Raw genomic sequence first — 19292 nt, 5'->3', positions numbered from 1 at the left:
AGCATCATTTTGTGGTTGTGGTTGATATGGCTCAAAACTTGGGTATGTTGGTTTGTTATTTTCAGTATGATAATGCTCATCAATTTTAGTTTCCCTTGGTTGATCCTCAACGCATTTGTAATTTTTTCTATTGTGATGTAAGGTTGATAACTACTAAGCGGTAAAAAATGATTGGTGTTTTCTGGATCCGATGGTGTGGTTTTGTTAGAAAATACCGGTGTAAAGAACGATAAAATACAAATATAATAAATTGCTCCTAATTCAGTTTTCCAAAAACCCATTTTTTTGGATATTTTGTGGATTTCGAAAGCTCTAATGATAGTTACAATTACATCAGTAAGGAATTTTATGCACAAGAAACAAGCAAAATAAACTCCAATTTTTTACAGATAGAAAGTGATAATTCCAAAAGTGCCTTTGAACTGCTCCGTAAAAAATGTAGTTGAGAGTAGAGAGTCTAGATAAATTTGTCTATTTATGCCCATCGCGGACGCATAGATGCCTTTTTGTGAGTAGTCTATACTTCTTCTTTCTAGAACTTCTCTCGAATTTTTTGTCAAAACTGATTTTGATGCTTCCGAATGCAAGATATGGTCACAAAACGATTTTAATTGATTTGGTGTGTAAATTCCGGCACGTTGTTATTCGTAACCGGTAAATTTTGGAACAGAACTAACAACTCTTGAAGAGAATAATTTTGGCGGTTGTAAAGGAACAAGTGCTGGTATCAAATGGTACCATGAATTATCATTATCAATACCTAATTGGTAGGCGTTTTGTAGCCTCCAATACAATTAACTTCGTTAGCAAATGGATATGTTTGTCGAGTAATTGGGTCGACGAACATTGTCTCATCATCATAGTGAATAGGAATCCTATCAGAACACTGATCATGAACCTTAATTGGTGAGTTTCGTTTTGGACAGTGGTACAGCCAACCTATGCTACCATCTGTGTCTAAGAAGATCGAGCAGTTGCCAGTTAATATGTATCCAGCTAAACGATTATTTTGGACAGTCTGCATTTGTTATCATTTGTTTTCTTTTATCTTTGTCTATCATTTGTTTTTGAGTTCGATCAAGTTTGCATTCCTCTATGACCGAACCATGCTTGTTTCATTTGCATGTAATTATGACATATGACAAATTGCATTTTTACCGCAAGGTTAAGATCATAGTCTAACTTGTCTTTGTCTAAGTGTTCCCATGCAACAAAACCATTTTCGAATGTTCGAATCTGTTCATCTGAAGGCTTCCTATTAAACCCATTTACACTTCGGCTGTTGTCAGGATCAATACGAAGTTTATGAAAAAAATTGTTGAGTTTTTGACTTATAAGGTTTGCCAGACTTCATATTAAATCCGCCTGTACATATATAGAATCTAAATTTGTTCTGTAAATAAACTCAGGTTTTCCACACACAATTTCTTTTTCATAGACTACTCTAACTTTTATATCCATTTCAGCAGGAGAAAACGTTCCTGGTCCTTCATAGGGCGTCTCCGGTTTTTCATCACTCACTATGAAATACTGTACGTTACCAAGTTCGTATTCATGTTTATGCTTTTTAGCTTTTTGTGAAAAACTTTTAGTAACTATACAATTTTCCGGTGCCTCCCAATTGTAAGGAAAGTAGTCGAGTGATGTCGAATGACAACCTCCTTCTGAGAGGGCACAAGGAAATTTTAGTCCTTGACTGTTATAGACAGTTCTGTCATTAAGATCAATATAGAGTACGGTTTCTTGCAACAAGGTTCCAAAAGAAAAATGTTTAATTTGACCACAATTTATCACAAGATGTTGATGATTCACCTTCAAGATCAAATCCCTGGTTTTTATAAGAGACAGTTCTTATTCCATGTTTTATGTCAATTTCCATGTCATCATCATCAATTTCTGTAACAATAATTTTTTCAGTTTTTTTAGCATTTAAACGTTGTTCAGGCGAAGCTGTAATTTTGTATGTTATTATTGGAGCGTTGTGTAGAATTGATGAATAGGAAAACATTCCGCAATTATAACGAATGAGCATCGCAGTGACCTTGCACATAAGAGCTTTGACAAAAGTCCGATAAGACCGCTGACAAAGTGTTACATGTGTATCAACCATCTGAATGTTTTCGGGTGTGATTTTGCAAGGAGAAACTTGTGTTAGAGCATACATTTTGTTTTCTTTCATTTTAGAACAGTCATAACGAATGACCCTAAGTTTGCTAGATACATCATTTATATCGTCAAGGATAGGTTCAGTAGAGTTAATAACTATAAAAGGAGTACAAAAGTAGGAAAGACTTATAACTAAATAAGAAAAATAGAGTTTTTCAAAACAAGGATATCTTTTCATTCTGTTCTTTTTTTTAGCGTTTCAAGCGAGGGGTTAAGGCTACGAATTGTAGTAATAGGCACGTCCAGTAAATGTTGACTGGGTTTCTAGTATCTCAAATCAAAATTAAGTAAATCCGGCTTGATAACCTGATGGCGGCTTAGTCAAGTGACTAGAAGTTCGCCTATTATTATTATTTTCTAAAGTTTGAAAATTAGAAGGTCCTTGTTCCGATCTAATAGGGCGGAAAGGACTTAAATTTGGGTCTATAAGTATTCTAGAATTTTTCAGCTTGCAAGGAGTTGAGCTCCTTGTTCGACTGTCACTGGGCAGATTTATTGGAACTAGAGGGTAGTTGTCACGGCTACCTGAACTTTCTTTTTTAAATCCAGAGTCAAAAATGGTGGGAGTTCGATCAAGGTCTAGGCTCTGCACAGGTGGATCTCCTCTTGTGAAAATCTCCACGGGGAAAAATTCGGTGTTAGTTGGGCTTTGGAGCGAAAATTTAGTCAAAGGACTGTTGAGTTTATTCATTTGACTTGTTATCAAGTTATTATAAAATGTGTAACAATTATTTTTATCTCTACCATATTCTAGGGTTAACTCTGGTATAGTTTCAGTAGCTGGGTAGTACTCGACTACGTGATTTACATGAGCAACTTTTCTGGTAACCGGGTTGTTATCTAAATTTATTTCGTAGTTCACATTGGTTATTTTTTATCTACCGTATAAGGGTCTGATCTTAGCTCATGTAGTTTTTTTGACGTTCCCAATTCAATTTGATGATTTTCAATTAAAACTTTTTGTCCAATATCCAGTGGCTTACCTAACTTGTGTTTATTTCTGTTTTTATGTGCGCGGTTATTGTTTTCTAAGCTATTTTTATAGGTGTTATTGTATATTTGTTTAAATTGGTTTTCACGCATGACCTTTGAATTGTTTATGGTAGGTTTTAGGAGCTTGTCAATTTTTGTGTTTTTCGAAGTTTGCAAAGTTTGCCTGTGAAGGGGCAGGTCTTTACAAAACTCGGAGGAGCATGTGAGTTCTGAATTTCGTAGGAGCCATAACTTAAGTGACAGAGGTATCTGTGGTTTTTGTCCGAACACAATTTCATAAGGTGAGATTCCAGCACTACCGTTTGGAACCGTGTTATGAGAAAAAGCAAATTTTGGTGCCAAATAATTCCATTGACCTCGAGCTTGTTCTAGAAAAATTGGGAAATGTGCTCCTAGATGTTTGTTTTGGATCTCGACTTTACCATTAGTCCAAGGTGAATAAGCTGTCCAAGGTGCAGGTGTTATGCCTAATTCATGAATATAACTCGTAAAATCTTGGTTCATGAACGCGGAACCCTTATCTTAAACAAGTTTTTGTGGTATTCCAAAAGACTTAATAAATGTTTCTAAAGCTTTTATGGTATCTACAGCAACTGTGGATCGTACAGTGTATACCTGAATGAAACGTGAAAATGAGTCGACAAAAACTAGGCAATCATGTTTACCGTTCGATGGAGGATTTAAAGGTCGCTTGTGATTAATGTAGACTGTATTAAAAGGGAATGGGACTGTATCAGTCCATTTTTCAAGAGGTGCTTTGTGGATGTCTCTCCGTTTTTGGATTGAAGTTTTCAATCCATTTATACATTCCGGGCCAATAAATTTTTTTTTTACTATAGCAAGTGTTTTATCTAATCCACCATGACCTGACAGTTCACAATGAGCTAAGTGAAACTTTAAAGAACAATGACAGTGGTACACAAATTTTCAAATATTTAACATCTGGATTGTCGGAATTCAATTTTCTCCTCATCTTTGTTATTGTTCGTCCTGAATTGGCAAATTTGTCGTATCACAGGGTCTTTTAATTGTTCCTGACAAATACTGAAGTATTTAGATCAATTTCCTTTGAGAAGGTTGTAAGTTTATCGATGAGTTCTCTTGCATCTTTAACTTTGGGTTTTCGGGAAATTTTTTAGCTAATTCGGTTTTATCTATACATGTACTATTTTTCACGAGAAAAACTTTATCGTGTTCGAATGGCAACCTATACCTCGAGTCAGTTGTATTATTTTGATCAATGTAGAGTTCATCAAAATTTAATTTCGGCGGCTGGTTCTCATTGAACAGCTCAAACTCCGAAATTGGATCAAAATATCGTTTGGATGTCTCCTCTTCCTGGTAGGAAGGGATTTCTGTATAGTGGTCAGACATTTCGTCCTCCTCCTGTTCTGATACAGGGGATACTTCATGTTCGCGGTGACGTCTGTAATGGTTAATTGATGAACCATGCGAGAAATCTTCGGAAATATTATTTATGGTGGTTTTGAAGGTTGTCGTACTTTTGCTTCACCATTTTGTCGTTTTTGAAAATAAATTTGTCGATTCTTGTTAAGCTTTGTTTTAAGATTGGAAAAAAATCATCTGCTGGTCCCTTTTCATAATAACGCAAAATGAAATATTTTTCCTTGTTACCATGCTCGTCGTAAAAACTAATGTCTTTTGGTATCTTTTTGTGTTTAAGTTGATACTTGTCAAGGTCTTTAATTTTTACATTACGAAATAGAATGCCGAGAAAAGCTAAATTTTTTCCTTCGGTCCAGATAATTTTCAAGTTCTGAAATTGAGAAATTACTAACTGGTATCTGAAAAACCTGTGAGAGAATTTTCCTCGTCTACCCCATAGGTACCTTAAAGGCTTATCGTCTATGTACACGTATACGGGATGAGGAGAACCAATTAAGTAAGGCTCATACGTTTGTAATGCAGATATTACACCGCAAAGTTCGCGTGCTGTGTGCTCATTTTTTGTTCCTCTTTAGTGTAAATTCTAGAGTTAAAAGACACTATTCGTTTCCCTTCTGGAAATTTCTGGACGAGAAATGAGCCTACTCCTTTAGAAGGAGCGTCTACATGCACGTAGAAAGGGTGTTTAGTATCAGGTATTGCTAAGATATTATCTTCGCTAATCCTGTCTTGAATGTCATTAAACAGTTTTTCGTGTTCCGTTGTCCAGACAAACCTAGTTTAGTTTCTGTGCGGGTTAGTTCAAAAAATGGTTGGCAGTCAACGATCAAATTGTTGATGTACATGCTGTAGAATCCTAAGTAACCTATAACTCTCATGACATCACGTTTGTTTTCAAGCGACTTGAGTGCTTTTAAATCTGCTACTCGCCTCTTGACTGGCTGCATTCCATCTTTACCTTCTACGTGTCCTAAGAACTGTACTTTCCTAAGGAAAAATTTAGTCTTTTCAGATTGAGCTTTTAACCTTGATTTCCTTAAGAGTTCATGGTACTTGTCAATTATTTCAAACAGTTGGGTTTCATATTGCTCTTGCTTGATGGTGTCATCAATGTATGTCATAGCTTTTTTTTGGTTAATAGTGCAAAATGAATAGTCATTATACGGCTGAAGAAATTAGGTAGACCGCATAGTCCATTAAATCCGCGTTCAAATGTGTATTGCTTTGGACCAATTACAAAACTTACGAGCTGTTTGGTTTCCTCATTTATAGGCACTTGGATATAAGCTGAACAAAGATCACTGGTTGTGAAGAAATTACCTTTAAGTCTAGTTAATAGGCTTCCGATTGGTTCGAGCGGCCATGAAAATCGGCTAAGATCTGTTATTGAATTCAAATATCGGGCGTCTACGATCAGTTTTATTGTGTTCCCCTTAAGTAGGATTCTGATTGGATTAATAAATTCTGAACCCATTTCTTTATCATTACCCATTTCCCGGATTATACCTGTTTTACACAGTTGTTCCAAAAAGTTTTCTTGTTTTTCCTGATAATGTAACGGTACTTTGGACGGTCTCTGTTTTGTTAAAGTTGTATTTGGTAAAAGTTTGACATGAAATTTTTGCTTTATCATGCTAACCTCGTATTTGTGTTTAGAATAAACGTCCTTATTTTTAATTACAGTTCTCAGTAATTTGTCTAAGTTTTCGTCACTGATGTCAGCTTGACTGAAATCAAATTCTTCGAGGAACGCTTGATCGGTTTTGTCAAATCTGTTAAGTTTTTCTTTGGGAAGCTCAACGGGTCTGATGTTCTCATCAGTTGTTTCTAATTGTGGCTTAAGATCCTTAAGGTCGTCGCTAAAGTCTGTTTATAATTCGTAGTTCTTGGTAAAATCTTGCTGTCTTTTGCGCTTTTCTGTTTTCTTTTGTTTTTCAGGGGTTTTGTTGGTTTGAAAGCAATTTTTGAATTTTCGAAATTTTTGGACCTTACTTTTCGTTAACATGGAATATTTGATCCCAATTAGTGTCAGTGTTCATTAGGTGGTTTATGAATGCAACGTTGTCAACTACAGAATATTCTATGTCTTGTTTAACTTCAATGTCTTCCAAAGTGTGCCCCATAGGACCCTTATGAATGACAAACTTGTTGTTTTGAGCATTGTTTGGCATTATTGGTAGATCTTCTTCTTTTCTAAAACACTGAACGTTGTGAGTATAAATACCTTGAGCTTGCAGTCCACTTCCGATTATAAAAGAGGTTCAATTTCTGAAAAATTCGTTTGGGTTGTCTAATTGATATTACGCGAGTTGATTTTGGTGCTAAGGGTAGCTGCTGATCAAGAGTTGCAATTTTGAAGGAACTAACAAACGAATAGCTTTTGGTTTGGTACCTAGATAGTTCGACGGTTACTTCAGGGTAAGTTTTCAAGTCAATTTTTGGAGTGCTTATGTCAATGGTTTTTACAGTGGAAATCCATTCTCAACAAGTTTGGCTTGCAATCATCTTTGGCTGAAACCCATGCGGTAACTTCCACTTGGTAACTTTCCTTCAATGTCGAAAGAAGTTATAAAAGTTATTCGACCTAACAGTTTTAGTTTCTCATCATTAACCATTAAAGTATGATTTTTTGAAGCTTTCAACTCAAAGTATTGTGTTTTCAACAATTCAATGTAACTGTGGTAATTAATTATAGAGCTTGATGCTCCTGTGTCTAATAAAAACTGTGTTTCTAAGCCGTTATTTTTATTTTTGTCTCCGATGGTTTGATATAAATTAAAATAAATATGTGAATAACTTGCTTTGCTATTAGTAGTGTTTATGAACGGAGACCGATCTAGTTTAAATACTCTTTGTTGTAGTTGTCCTCGTTGTAATAGCCTCCGGGAATTTCGCTGGTAAAGTGGAATCGAAGGCTTTGCCCATCACTGCTATCTCCTGAATGATTAGCATTGCTTTGTCTAGTAGGTGTCCTATCACGATCCTGGTCTCTACTCCTATCACGATACCGATTATCTGATCTTGGTGGAGCGTTGCTCTGTCTATCCCTACTATTTTGCCTATTGCTATCTCTATTAAAGTTGTTACATAGTTACTTTGTCGTTCCTGTGACCGGCCATCGTTGGATGATGATCGCTAATTGTTTGAAGAGTCTGATGGGTATGGTGATTGGTGTCGGTATTCTGACCTAGAGTTCTTTTGATAATTTGATTGATTTTGGTTATAATTATTTCTGTGTTGGTCACTACAGTTTTGATTGTCATAATTGTTTGGTGTGTCATGGTTTTTACAGTGGAAATCCATTCTCAACAAGTTTGGCTTGCAATCATCTTTGGCTGAAAGCCATGCGGTAACTTCCACTTGGTAACTTTCCTTCAATGTCGAAAGAAGTTATAAAAGTTATTCGACCTAGCAGTTTTAGTTTCTCATCATTAACCATTAAAGTATGATTTTTTGAAGCTTTCAACTCAAAGTATTGTGTTTTCAACAATTCAATGTAACTGTAGTAATTAATTATAGAGCTTGATGCTCCTGTGTCTAATAAAAACTGTGTTTCTAAGCCGTTATTTTTATTTTTGTCTGGGATGGTTTGATATAAATTAAAATAAATATGTGAATAACTTGCTTTGCTATTAGTAGTGTTTATGAACGGAGACCGATCTAGTTTAAATACTCTTTGTTGTAGTTGTCCTCGTTGTAATAGCCTCCGGGAGTTTCGCTGGTAAAGTGGAATCGAAGGCTTTGCCCATCACTGCTATCTCTTGAATGATTAGCATTGCTTTGTCTAGTAGGTGTCCTATCACGATCCTGGTCCCTACTCCTATCACGATACCAATTATCTGATCTTGGGGGAGCGTTGCTCTGTCTATCCCTACTATTTTGCCTATTGCTATCACTATAAAAGTTGTTACATAGTTACTTTGTCGTTCCTGTGACCGGCCATCGTTGGATGATGATCGCTAATTGTTTGAAGAGTCTGATGGGTATGGTGATTGGTGTCGGTATTCTGACCTAGAGTTCTTTCGATAATTTGATTGATTTTGGTTATAATTATTTTTGTGTTGGTCACTACAGTTTTGATTGTCATAATTGTTTGATCTGTAATTTTGTTGACTCGGTGAATGGCTCCGACTACGTTTATAAATATCTGTGAACTTTTCTCGATTTTGAGGCGGGTTTTTGTTTATAAAGTCTTTGTATTTAAAGCAATATGAAATTGTGTGACCTGAACGTTTGCAATACTTGTAAAACCTAGTCTGGTTTTGTTTAAATCTGGGATTGTTATTGTTGTAGGTAGCGTTTTGTTATTTGATCTTTCATGAGATTTGCAATTTCTGTGAGTTGATTCTTTAACCCTTCTATTTCTTTTTTATTGTCAATACTACCCGAGGCGGTACCCGTGAGTTCGCTGCTAACAGAAAAACTTAGGCCCTTAGTTGCAACATGGTCCTGTTATTGTTGCCATGTTGTAGCTGGATTTTCTACCAAAAACTGCTGTGCCTTTTGATTAAGTGCAGGAGATGTTAGTACTCTTACAAAGTATTCCATACAGTAATGAACTGATTTTTAACTTCGTTCCCTGCTAATGCTGGTGCTGAGGTTTCAAACCATTGGGCTGCTGGGCCACGTAAAACCGAACCGAATAACGGTTTTGTCTAGCGTCGTATGCTGCTTGCAAGTCAGCATCCGCAGGATCTCTTGTTCCTAGCGAGAATTGGATTTTTCTTTGTATTAAGCTGAAGACTTCGGCATCTTCAGATGGATCTAGACTGGTAATTTTTTCTAACGCTATGTCAGGGTACGCAACAACGTTTGCTGCCATATTGTGTTTTAGTATATGAAAAGAATATTTTTATGAAAGTACTTTTAGTTTGGTTAATTAGTGTAGAAAATATTTTTGCTCTAACAATTGAGTAATAAAACACTAATACTAAAGTAGAAAATTGAACTGTTTGTTTTGCGTTATGAATTTTATTTGTTTAGGAACGTTTAATGATTGTATTTTGAATTCAAAGTTTTCGCCGTTATCAGTGCTAAAAATTTCAACCCAATAGGAAATATCATTTCGCTCTACGGTAAAATTTAATAACCAAGGATGAGTATTTTCAGAGTGTTTAAATTCAACAGAGTATTGGTGAAATCTGTTAAATTTTGAAAATCTAAATTGTGTGACTAATTCTGTTTTTATAAGTAGTTTAACTCTATTTGGTAAACTCGAATCGTCAGGAGAAACGTTGATGTATTTTGGTTTAATGGTTTTTAAAATTCGTAAACCAAACGGGGAAATTTTGTTTTGGTGGCTCATTCACACACAAGATGATAACGTTTATGCAAATTCTATTACATTGTTATGATTTCTTAGAGCAACTAAAAGTCCATTAAAGTTTGGGTTAGTCCACTTATAAGTTATATAGATTTCGGTCTGTGTTTCGTTAGGAAAATGATGATATATGCATAAAAATTTCCTGTTCTGATCAGTTAAAGAGTATGAAACTTTGCCTATTTTGTTATGTTCTTAAATACTTGTATTTGAATTCTGAACGTTTACTTTAATATATGACATATAAATAACACAGAACAATTGTTTTTGTTGTTTTATTAATTTGTTTTTGTATGAAATTGCACAGAGAACATTATAAAAGCGTTTATTACGGGATGTTTAGTACATCAGTAGTAGTATTTCAGTAGTTATTATTGTGTAAAATTATGTATATATATTGTTCCTAAAGTGCTTGAGTCTGTTAATGACTGTATTTTAGCATGAAACAACACCTTTTTATTTGATAAATTTGTGTAAAAACTGGGTTAAAAAACTAATTATTGGCTAAATTTTCCCTGGGAATTTCGATCATACTGTTTTCAGTTTTCAATAAATTTAGTAAATTCTGAAAACTAGGGTTCTCAGTTGCATAAGTTATATAGAAATTAGCTTGTGTTCAAACACGTAGAAAATAGCTAAGAAGGTAATTCCGTCAGTGCTGAATCTTGTTATTTTACGCCTTTTAGATTTTTCGATAGCTGTTAGGTTAAGATGTTCCACAATAACTATTCCAGTTTGGTCCAGGCACTGTTTAAAAACTTTATTGGTTAAAATGTACTTGTGAACTCGGCTAAACTCGGGAAATTCTCATAAATTTATGCTATTTTCAGGCTAAAAATCAATGTGTGGGGGACAAAATTTAGTTTAAAATCGGTTATTCTCTGTTAAATTAGGGCAAAATTGAGTATTATTTGGTCAAAATTTCGTTAGTATTTAATAATATAATGTAAAAATGACGCTAATATGACTAAATTTTGAGTAATAATGAATAAAATTGGATAAAAATGTCGTTTTTACGGCTTAAATCTGATTAGTTCCCCTTAAATTATGATAAAAGTGACGTTAATTTTGTTTAAATCTGGTTAATATTTGGGGATTTAGGTCAAATTGATGTTTATTTGGTAAAAATTGGATTAATTTTACCCCACTCGGGTCAAGAAATGGATAGAACAGAGTGAATAGTCAACTGAGGAAGGCTTATGTTTAACCAAAATTGGGTTAGTTAATGTGAAAATGCAACAATGTGTGCCTAAATGTGTAAAAAATTAGGTGTAAGTTACACTAAACACGTATTGGGTGGATGAATTCTGGTTAAATTTACATTAAATTGTTTGAAAATGCTATATTTTGGGCAAAAATTCAGTGAAAACTAGACACATGTTACTCTAAAAATGATTTGGGGGGAAGAATTTTGGTTAAAATTCGGATATTTAGTGTGAAAGTAGTAAAAGTAAGCTGTGAATTTGTTGGAAATCGGCTTAAGTTCAGGCTAATTAGGTGTTCTGTCGGCAAAATTTGGATAATTTTTGGTTATTTGGAATGTAGATACTAAAATTTAACCATAAATTTGGTCAAAATTGGGTCAGAAATAGACTAAACAGGTTTTGGGGGGATGAGTTCTGTATCAATTTTTGATTATTTAGGGTGAAATTATTAAAATTCAACCATAAATTTGGTCAAAACTGGGTAAAAATTAAATTGAACGGGTTTTGGGGGGATGAAATCTGGTTGAATTTAGGCTATTTAAAGTGTAAATACTAAAATTTAACCGTAAATTCGATGAAAATTGGATGAAATTTAGGCTAAGTAGGTTTTGGGGGGGGGTGATTTTTGGTTAAAATTTGACTATAAAGTGTGAAAGAACTTCAATTGTTATACAAATAAACTAAAAATCGGACATAGATTACCCCCACCAGGGTCAGAACAATTTTGCAAGAGCAAAGAATCAGTTACCTGTTACTATTTTAGTGTAAATTTACTGTATTTTGGCTGTATATTTGATATAAATTACACTATTTGTTTGTCTATTAGTGTGCTTTCACTTCTGTGATAGTGATTTTTTTTACTATTTTAATCCGATCGGATAGAAAAACAAAAATTTAGGCGTGATTCTTTCCTCTGGGCGCACCAGTTATCAAATTAGGCTGGGCTGCAACAGATCACACGATAGGAGATCTCTCTGTGTATGTCAGTCTTACTCAACAAAAGATATAACAATTCGAAGGCAAAGATATATGCCTAAGTCCAGTCTGTGCTTTAAGTCTCAATTTAAAATTGTTGGGGGGCTGAAAGTGTTTAATTTATAAAAAAATAATTATAAAATTACAGCTGACTAATTACCAGTTGCGTTGTTGTGATATCGAGATGAGCTGAGTAGCGATCGTTCAGTTCCTCTTGTTAGTCGGATAGTTGTTCAGTTTAGACGGATTTAATGAAAAAATTGTTAATTAAGTTGTTTAAACCGTGTATTTTGAGTTTTTTCTGGTTGAAAGTCATAAGCAATCTCTGTTTTGAATTTAGAGCTATTTATCAAAAAAAGGAAAGCAGTTGTCTGCAGCTGACTTCTGGTTCTTGTTTCTGTCTCTCTAACTTTATTCCGTCCCACTTCCCTGAGAGAATTTACAAACTCATCTCAGCTCAGTTTGGGCCAATGGGGAGCGAATCACAAACTCACATTCATAGTGAGATGCTTCTTAACTTAATTTTCCTATTGGCCGAGAAGGCAAGAGAACTAACTCTTTTTTATCTCAAGGAAAAATGATTGAAACTCCAAAAAAAATAAAATCTAAAAAGCTGAGAGCATCAATTATTGATCACGTAGGCGCCTGTTTTCTGCTTTTCCCCTCTTCTAAAACCGCAACAATTATGGTTTTCCTGGGGGCTTTTTATGAGACTCTATTGTCTTTTCCCCTGAAGTAATCTGCTTCATCTTATTGAACTTGGGGGAAGAGATCTGCAATGCAACTGTCAAAAGCTGAAGTGATATAAATCAAAAGAAAGTGTGGTTATACAGGCCGCCTACGCTCAACAACGTACATTTTCTATCCTGGATATAAGCGAGGAGATCCAGGCCTAAAGTTGAGTTTATTTAAATAAGTCGAACTAAGTAGTTTAAATACTTGTGTACTGGTAGTCTTAACAAGCGTGAATTTGTTTAGCGCGCAGCGATAGAATTGTTCATTTGTAACGGCTCTCGTAATACTACAGATGGGTCAATCCAGAATAACCTAATCATGGTGTCCCCCTTTTTCACCCCTATTCATTTAACCCCATATCATTTAACCCCAACATGCCTTGAAAAATGAGTAGGAATGCTGATTGCAATTTCAATAAGCTGTTGATCTGTTTATGACCATAGTTATGATATTTTAACCAAGTTAATGTTTACAGATGTCGTATTTCTTACTAATTATTCATAGGTAAATTGTACAAAATATTGTCGTTTCAGCTCTCAACCCATATCAGGCTCTGCCTCCCATTGGTGGAAACCAAGCAGCCAATGGGAGCTCAGAACAGCAGGAGGAGGTGGAGGAGTCGACAATTGTAGCCACTTCAAGCAACCTTCTCGGCATTCTATCTGGCACTGTGCCCACACAACTGAAACGAGCTTATGATCCAAAATTCTGCATTTTCATTGGTAACTTTTCTATTATTTCATATAACATACGAAGCATATGCGAAGCTACTGCATTCTGACAATTTCTTGAAAGCTACGCTTTGCTCCAATAAAATGAAGATCTCCTCACTTTATTTGGTGAAATTACTTTCAAACAAGTGTTGTCTTCAAACATGAAATTTGTGTTTCTTTAAAAAGAAAAAGGGAGCTTCTTTTCTCGATTTAACTAGATGAATCTACAATTGTCTAAGTGTGCACTAAAAATTAATAGATGATCTCATTTTACTTTCAAACCGTTATTTCCAACCATTAGATTCATTACGATATGTAGAATTGATTATCTACAATACAATACAATATATTTTTTGACATAGAGGCTAAGGTATCAGAACAATTCTTTCGTAACTCATTAAATGTGAAATAAAGTTTGCAACTTTTTAGGATTCCGTCTCTGCGATCTTATAAACTTCAAATGTTGCGTTATTTAGAGATTTCTTGTGTCATAATCAATTTAGTACCATTCAATTACGAAAATCGGGTTATAATATTAATTACGAAGCAAAAGCGCGCAGTTGCTAATTTTGGTCATTTATGGTCTTTCATAGACAACAGGGACTTAACTTTGTCACAAATTCTCATACAACGATATTGTTATTCACTTCCAAAAAGCTATACGTTAACCGTTGACAAATATGACGGAAAAACATGGGTTTCGTCCATTATATTGGTGGATAAGTTAACCATTGTCCACAATGGTGATTTTGCAGGTATATAGTCTAAAACCTCACTAAAAACCTTACTCTGTCTAGTTTAACTTGTAACCACTTAAGATCGATTCAGAGATTTAATTGATGTTGTAAGCTGTGATATGAGGTAATTGACTGTTTTCATAATTTTTGTGTCCCAGTGAACTAAAACTTGATAGCCTTGATAAGAAACAAACTCATTCATGGAAAATCTTGCCAAGATGTTTCCTTGTTAAATGGCAAGATGATATTAAGAAATGCACTGGAGTCAATGTTGACTTCCAACAAAAGACTTGAAGACTTTATTTGTTTAAATAAATAAAGACTGAAATACTCAACCCTGATTGGTTGAAAAAGTGAAAATACCTTTCCTTAAATGTTTATCTGTTTTCCCTTTATCCCTTTTCACTTTACCCGTTAGTCGGTAGAAATCACAGACCTGATTTAATAATAAAGTATATTTCTCTCTCTCTCTACTCCGCTCTTGATTAATATTGAGATATACGTTAGACTTTAGCATTGGGGCCCGTGCACTGTCTACTGAAGCTCAGATAGAAGAGTAACAGACTAGAGATCTAGAACTTTAGTTAGTCAGGTAAGCCTTAAGAGTATACCATATTCTTCAGACGACCATAAGACAGTTCCAGAAGTATCTTATAAAAAGGTAAGCTCAGAACACGTATTATCTGGTGCGACCAGTGCCGAACTAAACCAAACAAAATAACAAATTTGAAATCTACCTAACGGAATATTAATAACCTATTTGTTGGATTATAACAATAATAAAAATGGCTACCAACCATCAACAACAATTATCTATTAATATTTTCTTAACGCCAGTTACAATTGCTAGCGATTGCCCGCAAGAGAACCGCGAAACTATTCATAGAATAATAATAAATTTGAAGAATAACATCTTCAAAGAAACAAAACAAATACAACAAATTAACTTTCATAGAAATCACTTAGCACATTATCTACCAGTAAAACTACTGGATAGAGACCAACTTAATAAACATTATACATTCACCTTAATGGATGAAAAAGAAAATAAAAAAAAAACATTCTTTAATTTCGAAAATGAAACAACCCTATCTAATATGTTCAAAACATTCTTGAAACGAAACGAAGATTCTCAAGATAGAAAGAAAATAACAGCAATACCATCCACAACATATGAAATACTAAGAAACACAATTGGATACCTAAATGAACAACAGAAACCAATACAATCAGTAAACGACAAACTAAGAAATGACATAATAAATTACAATAATTGGTTTAAAAAAATCTTTGAACTAAAACCAGCATTAAAAACAGCAACATTAAACGTAATGAAAATTGTGTCAAAATTCACATTTCTATTCTGGTTAGATAATTTCAAACACATTAATGACAAAAGGCTAGAGTTTGGAGAAACATTTCACGAAGAAACCGAAAACTTATGTAACGACCTCAAAAACATCTGGGACAGTGAGTACTATCCACAACACTTTGAGAGCACACTAAAAGTATGTTCAGATAGCATAAATTACATAGAAGGATAAGAAAATTATGTAAAAATTGAGGATCAAGGTCAAGCAGGTACTTCATCATTTCACTTGTCAAGAAGCCTAACATCGAACAACAGAAATAAACCCCGACATAACTTTAATATTCATTTTTAAGTAACACAAGGTAATCATAATATACTTGGAACTCCATTCTTCAAAGAATACATAGAAACTATAAATGTAAACACGAACAAGCTAACAATAAACACTAACACAGTTATGGATAACGATATTACTTTCTTCATGAATAGTACAAAAGGATATTCTTACTACTCCCGATTATACCCAATTTTTAACAAAGAACCAATATATTTTGAACGAGACCAACATAAATGCATAGTTTTCCAATACCAATATTCAAACAGATGGAAAAATCAAGTGGAAAAACAAATTTACAAATCAATTTAATATTTTGAACCGATAAACAACTATCAAAACTTATCATTCACAGACATAAAAAGATCTGTCAACAGAAAAATAGCACTTTATAGACGTATTCTTAATAAATAAAAACCAACATAAAATAACAATCAATAAAGGTCTAATTGGTTTTATGTATCAAAGCAATACATTCAAACAACAGAATGAAGAAATGTATCAAACAATTTTGATAGATTTATTTGCAGCATAAATTACATAGAAGGATAAGAAAATTATGTAAAAATTGAGGATCAAGGACAAGCAGGTACTTCATCATTTCACTTGTCAAGAAGCCTGACATCAACATCAACACCAAAAGACGTTCAAACGAATACAAATTTACAATTAAAACCAAAATCAACAATAAAACCAGATAAACAGTTAATATCAAATTTATTTGGAAATCAACAGAATATAGCAGACGAAATAGAGATATCCGATTCAGAGGACAGAAAACTAAAATTCGGAAACTTACTACCACCATCAGTAAATCAAAAAGTTAGACGAACATATCAGAATCCAACACAATATAATTATAATAGAATTAACACATATATTAGTTCATTGAATGATAATCGTGAACAACAAGAACTGTATTGGGAACAACAAATGTCCAGTTATCAAGATCTCAAAGCCGAAATAACAGAAAAAGTAACAAATCATACGAACAAACTTATAGATAATATAGAAAACAAATTAAAACAAATCAACGAGAACATCGAAAGAAGACAAGAAGAAGCACTCGAAATGGTATTCGAGAAACTGGAAAGAACATTGGATAACAATAATAGACAAAACAATCTAAGATCGGAAAATGGAAACTCAAACAATAACAGAAACTCAGACAATAATAGTATACAAACCAAAAATATTCAAAACAATAGACAACAAGAAAATTGTACACGAAGATCAAATTCAATTGCAACAGAAGAAAGAGAAACAACAATAGCAGAACGCCCTTTACCATTTTATAGACAATTAACATCAATGAGTATACACGAAGAGCCACAAATAGAACAAAACATAAGTATTTGTTCAGTAACAACAACAACACGACCATTTGACGGTACAGACCCGGCATATACTGTTGAAGAATATCAAAACAGTATAGTTGCAGCAATGATATTTAGTAGCGGCATAGAACCAGCAAACAACCCAGGACATCACCAATGTAAAGTGAAAAAAGCAGCTTTAAAATTACACACACTACAAGGACCAGCTCAAAAGTGGTATTCGACTCTTCCAAGTGAAACCAAATTGGATTGGGAAACATTCTGTAAAGAATTCTCAGACATGTTCGATTCAGAGAAATCAAAACAACAAGCAAAAATAGTGTTACAACAATTACAAAAACATACAAATGAATCATTACGATCACTCGCACTGAGAATAGAAACACTTATATTAACAGCATATTCACTATATACAGAAGATTATAGAAATAGCGTAATGAATGAAACATTCATTAGATGTTTGGATTACGAATTAAAAACAGCGGCCTTGAAAAGACATGCAAATCATAAACAAACGCCAAGAGAACCAGAAATGCCATTCAAAGCACTAGTTGATAAAACAGATCAAATGGATCTAACAAGGACAATAACAAACAATCACAAAAGACTCTATAAAGCTAACCAAACCACAACTAACATTAATGAAGATCTAAAACAAATGAACATAGCTTGTAACAACTTAAATGATCTTAACCAAAATAATTTAGAACAATTTGAAGGAACAATCTGTAACGTCCTAAACGGAATTAAAAATACATACGAAAGAAAAAATTTTAAAGGAAGACCAAAGTTTGCACTATTTTGCGGTTATTGCAGTTCAAAAGGTCACACAAAAGGCAGATGCTTTAAAAGACCACAAAGAGAAAGCATAGCAAGACCAAAAGAAAAATCATTCTATTGCCACATGAGAAATAATCAAAATTTACCAAACAGAAGAATTGATTCGAATAACGTCAATGGACGACAATTACCACCAACATCACCAGTATACAACAATTCTCGAAGCAGAACACCATACAGATCACAATCAAGGAACAATTACAACAATATCTCAAATAACAGAGACAATAGAAATTATCAAGGACATCGAAACTCGAATAACAATTATAACAATAGAAGCAGAAGTTATAATAGAAAAAATTATAATAGAAGTAGAACTAACAGCTACAACAGAAACAATAATTATAGTAGATACAACAATAGTAGATCAAGCTCAAGGTACACAAACCGCAGTCACTCAAGACAGCATTCACCGTACAACAGAAATAATAATAATTATAGTAACGATAATTATGATAGACAAAGACATTATAGTAAAGACTCAAACAAAAGTGACAGATACAGACAACAATCAAATAGTAATAATAGACATTATTCAAACAATAATAATAGAGATGACAGAAGAAATTCAACACAAAGAGAACTAAATGATAGATATCATTCAAAAGATCGAAGAACGGATGTAAATAACAATAACAATAAAATTATGATAAATAACATAGAAACAGAAAGACAAAACGATTACCCGCCTGGAATTGACGATTACGAATACACATTTGAATCATCAAATGAAGACCAAGAAATATTAGATAAATTCTATAATGCAAACGAAGATACATGCATTACAGTAATAAATACACTAGAAAGTAAACCAACCTGGATACCACCAATGTACCAGTGTAACAAAATCAAACAAGAATTTACAAAGCAAAAACCAATACTAGAAATTGATTTTCCCTTAGACTCTGGAGCAACACTAAATCTCTTGAACGAAGATACTTGGAACGAAATAAAATATAACAACCCAGATATACGTCTAGAACAAGCTAACAAAACGCTAACAGCAGCAAATAATACAACCTAAATCTAACACCCGACAGGACATCGAACAGCAGAAATAAACGCCGACATAACTTTAATATTCATTTTTAAGTAACACAAGGTAATCATAATATACTTGGAACTCCATTCTTCAAAGAATACATAGAAACTATAAATGTAAACACGAACAAGCTAACAATAAACACTAACACAGTTATGGATAACGATATTACTTTC

General features: G+C 33.8%; 1 protein-coding gene across 2 annotated transcripts in view; it reads left to right on the top strand.

Moving 5' to 3' along the window:
* LOC142356601 (adenylate kinase isoenzyme 5-like) overlaps positions 1 to 19292 on the top strand; it is an 86409-nt gene that overhangs the window by 16357 nt on the left and 50760 nt on the right. For both annotated transcript variants that reach the window (XM_075408474.1, XM_075408475.1), the window contains exon 3: positions 13335 to 13523. In XM_075408474.1, the coding sequence (XP_075264589.1) occupies positions 13335 to 13523 (189 nt within the window). The remainder of the gene's footprint in view (positions 1 to 13334; positions 13524 to 19292) is intronic.

Source organism: Convolutriloba macropyga, unplaced genomic scaffold (assembly GCF_964194025.1).
Source record: "Convolutriloba macropyga unplaced genomic scaffold, txConMacr16.3 SCAFFOLD_297, whole genome shotgun sequence".
In the NCBI taxonomy this organism is placed as follows: domain Eukaryota; kingdom Metazoa; phylum Xenacoelomorpha; order Acoela; family Convolutidae; genus Convolutriloba; species Convolutriloba macropyga.
This window is presented reverse-complemented; position numbering and strand designations above follow the sequence as displayed.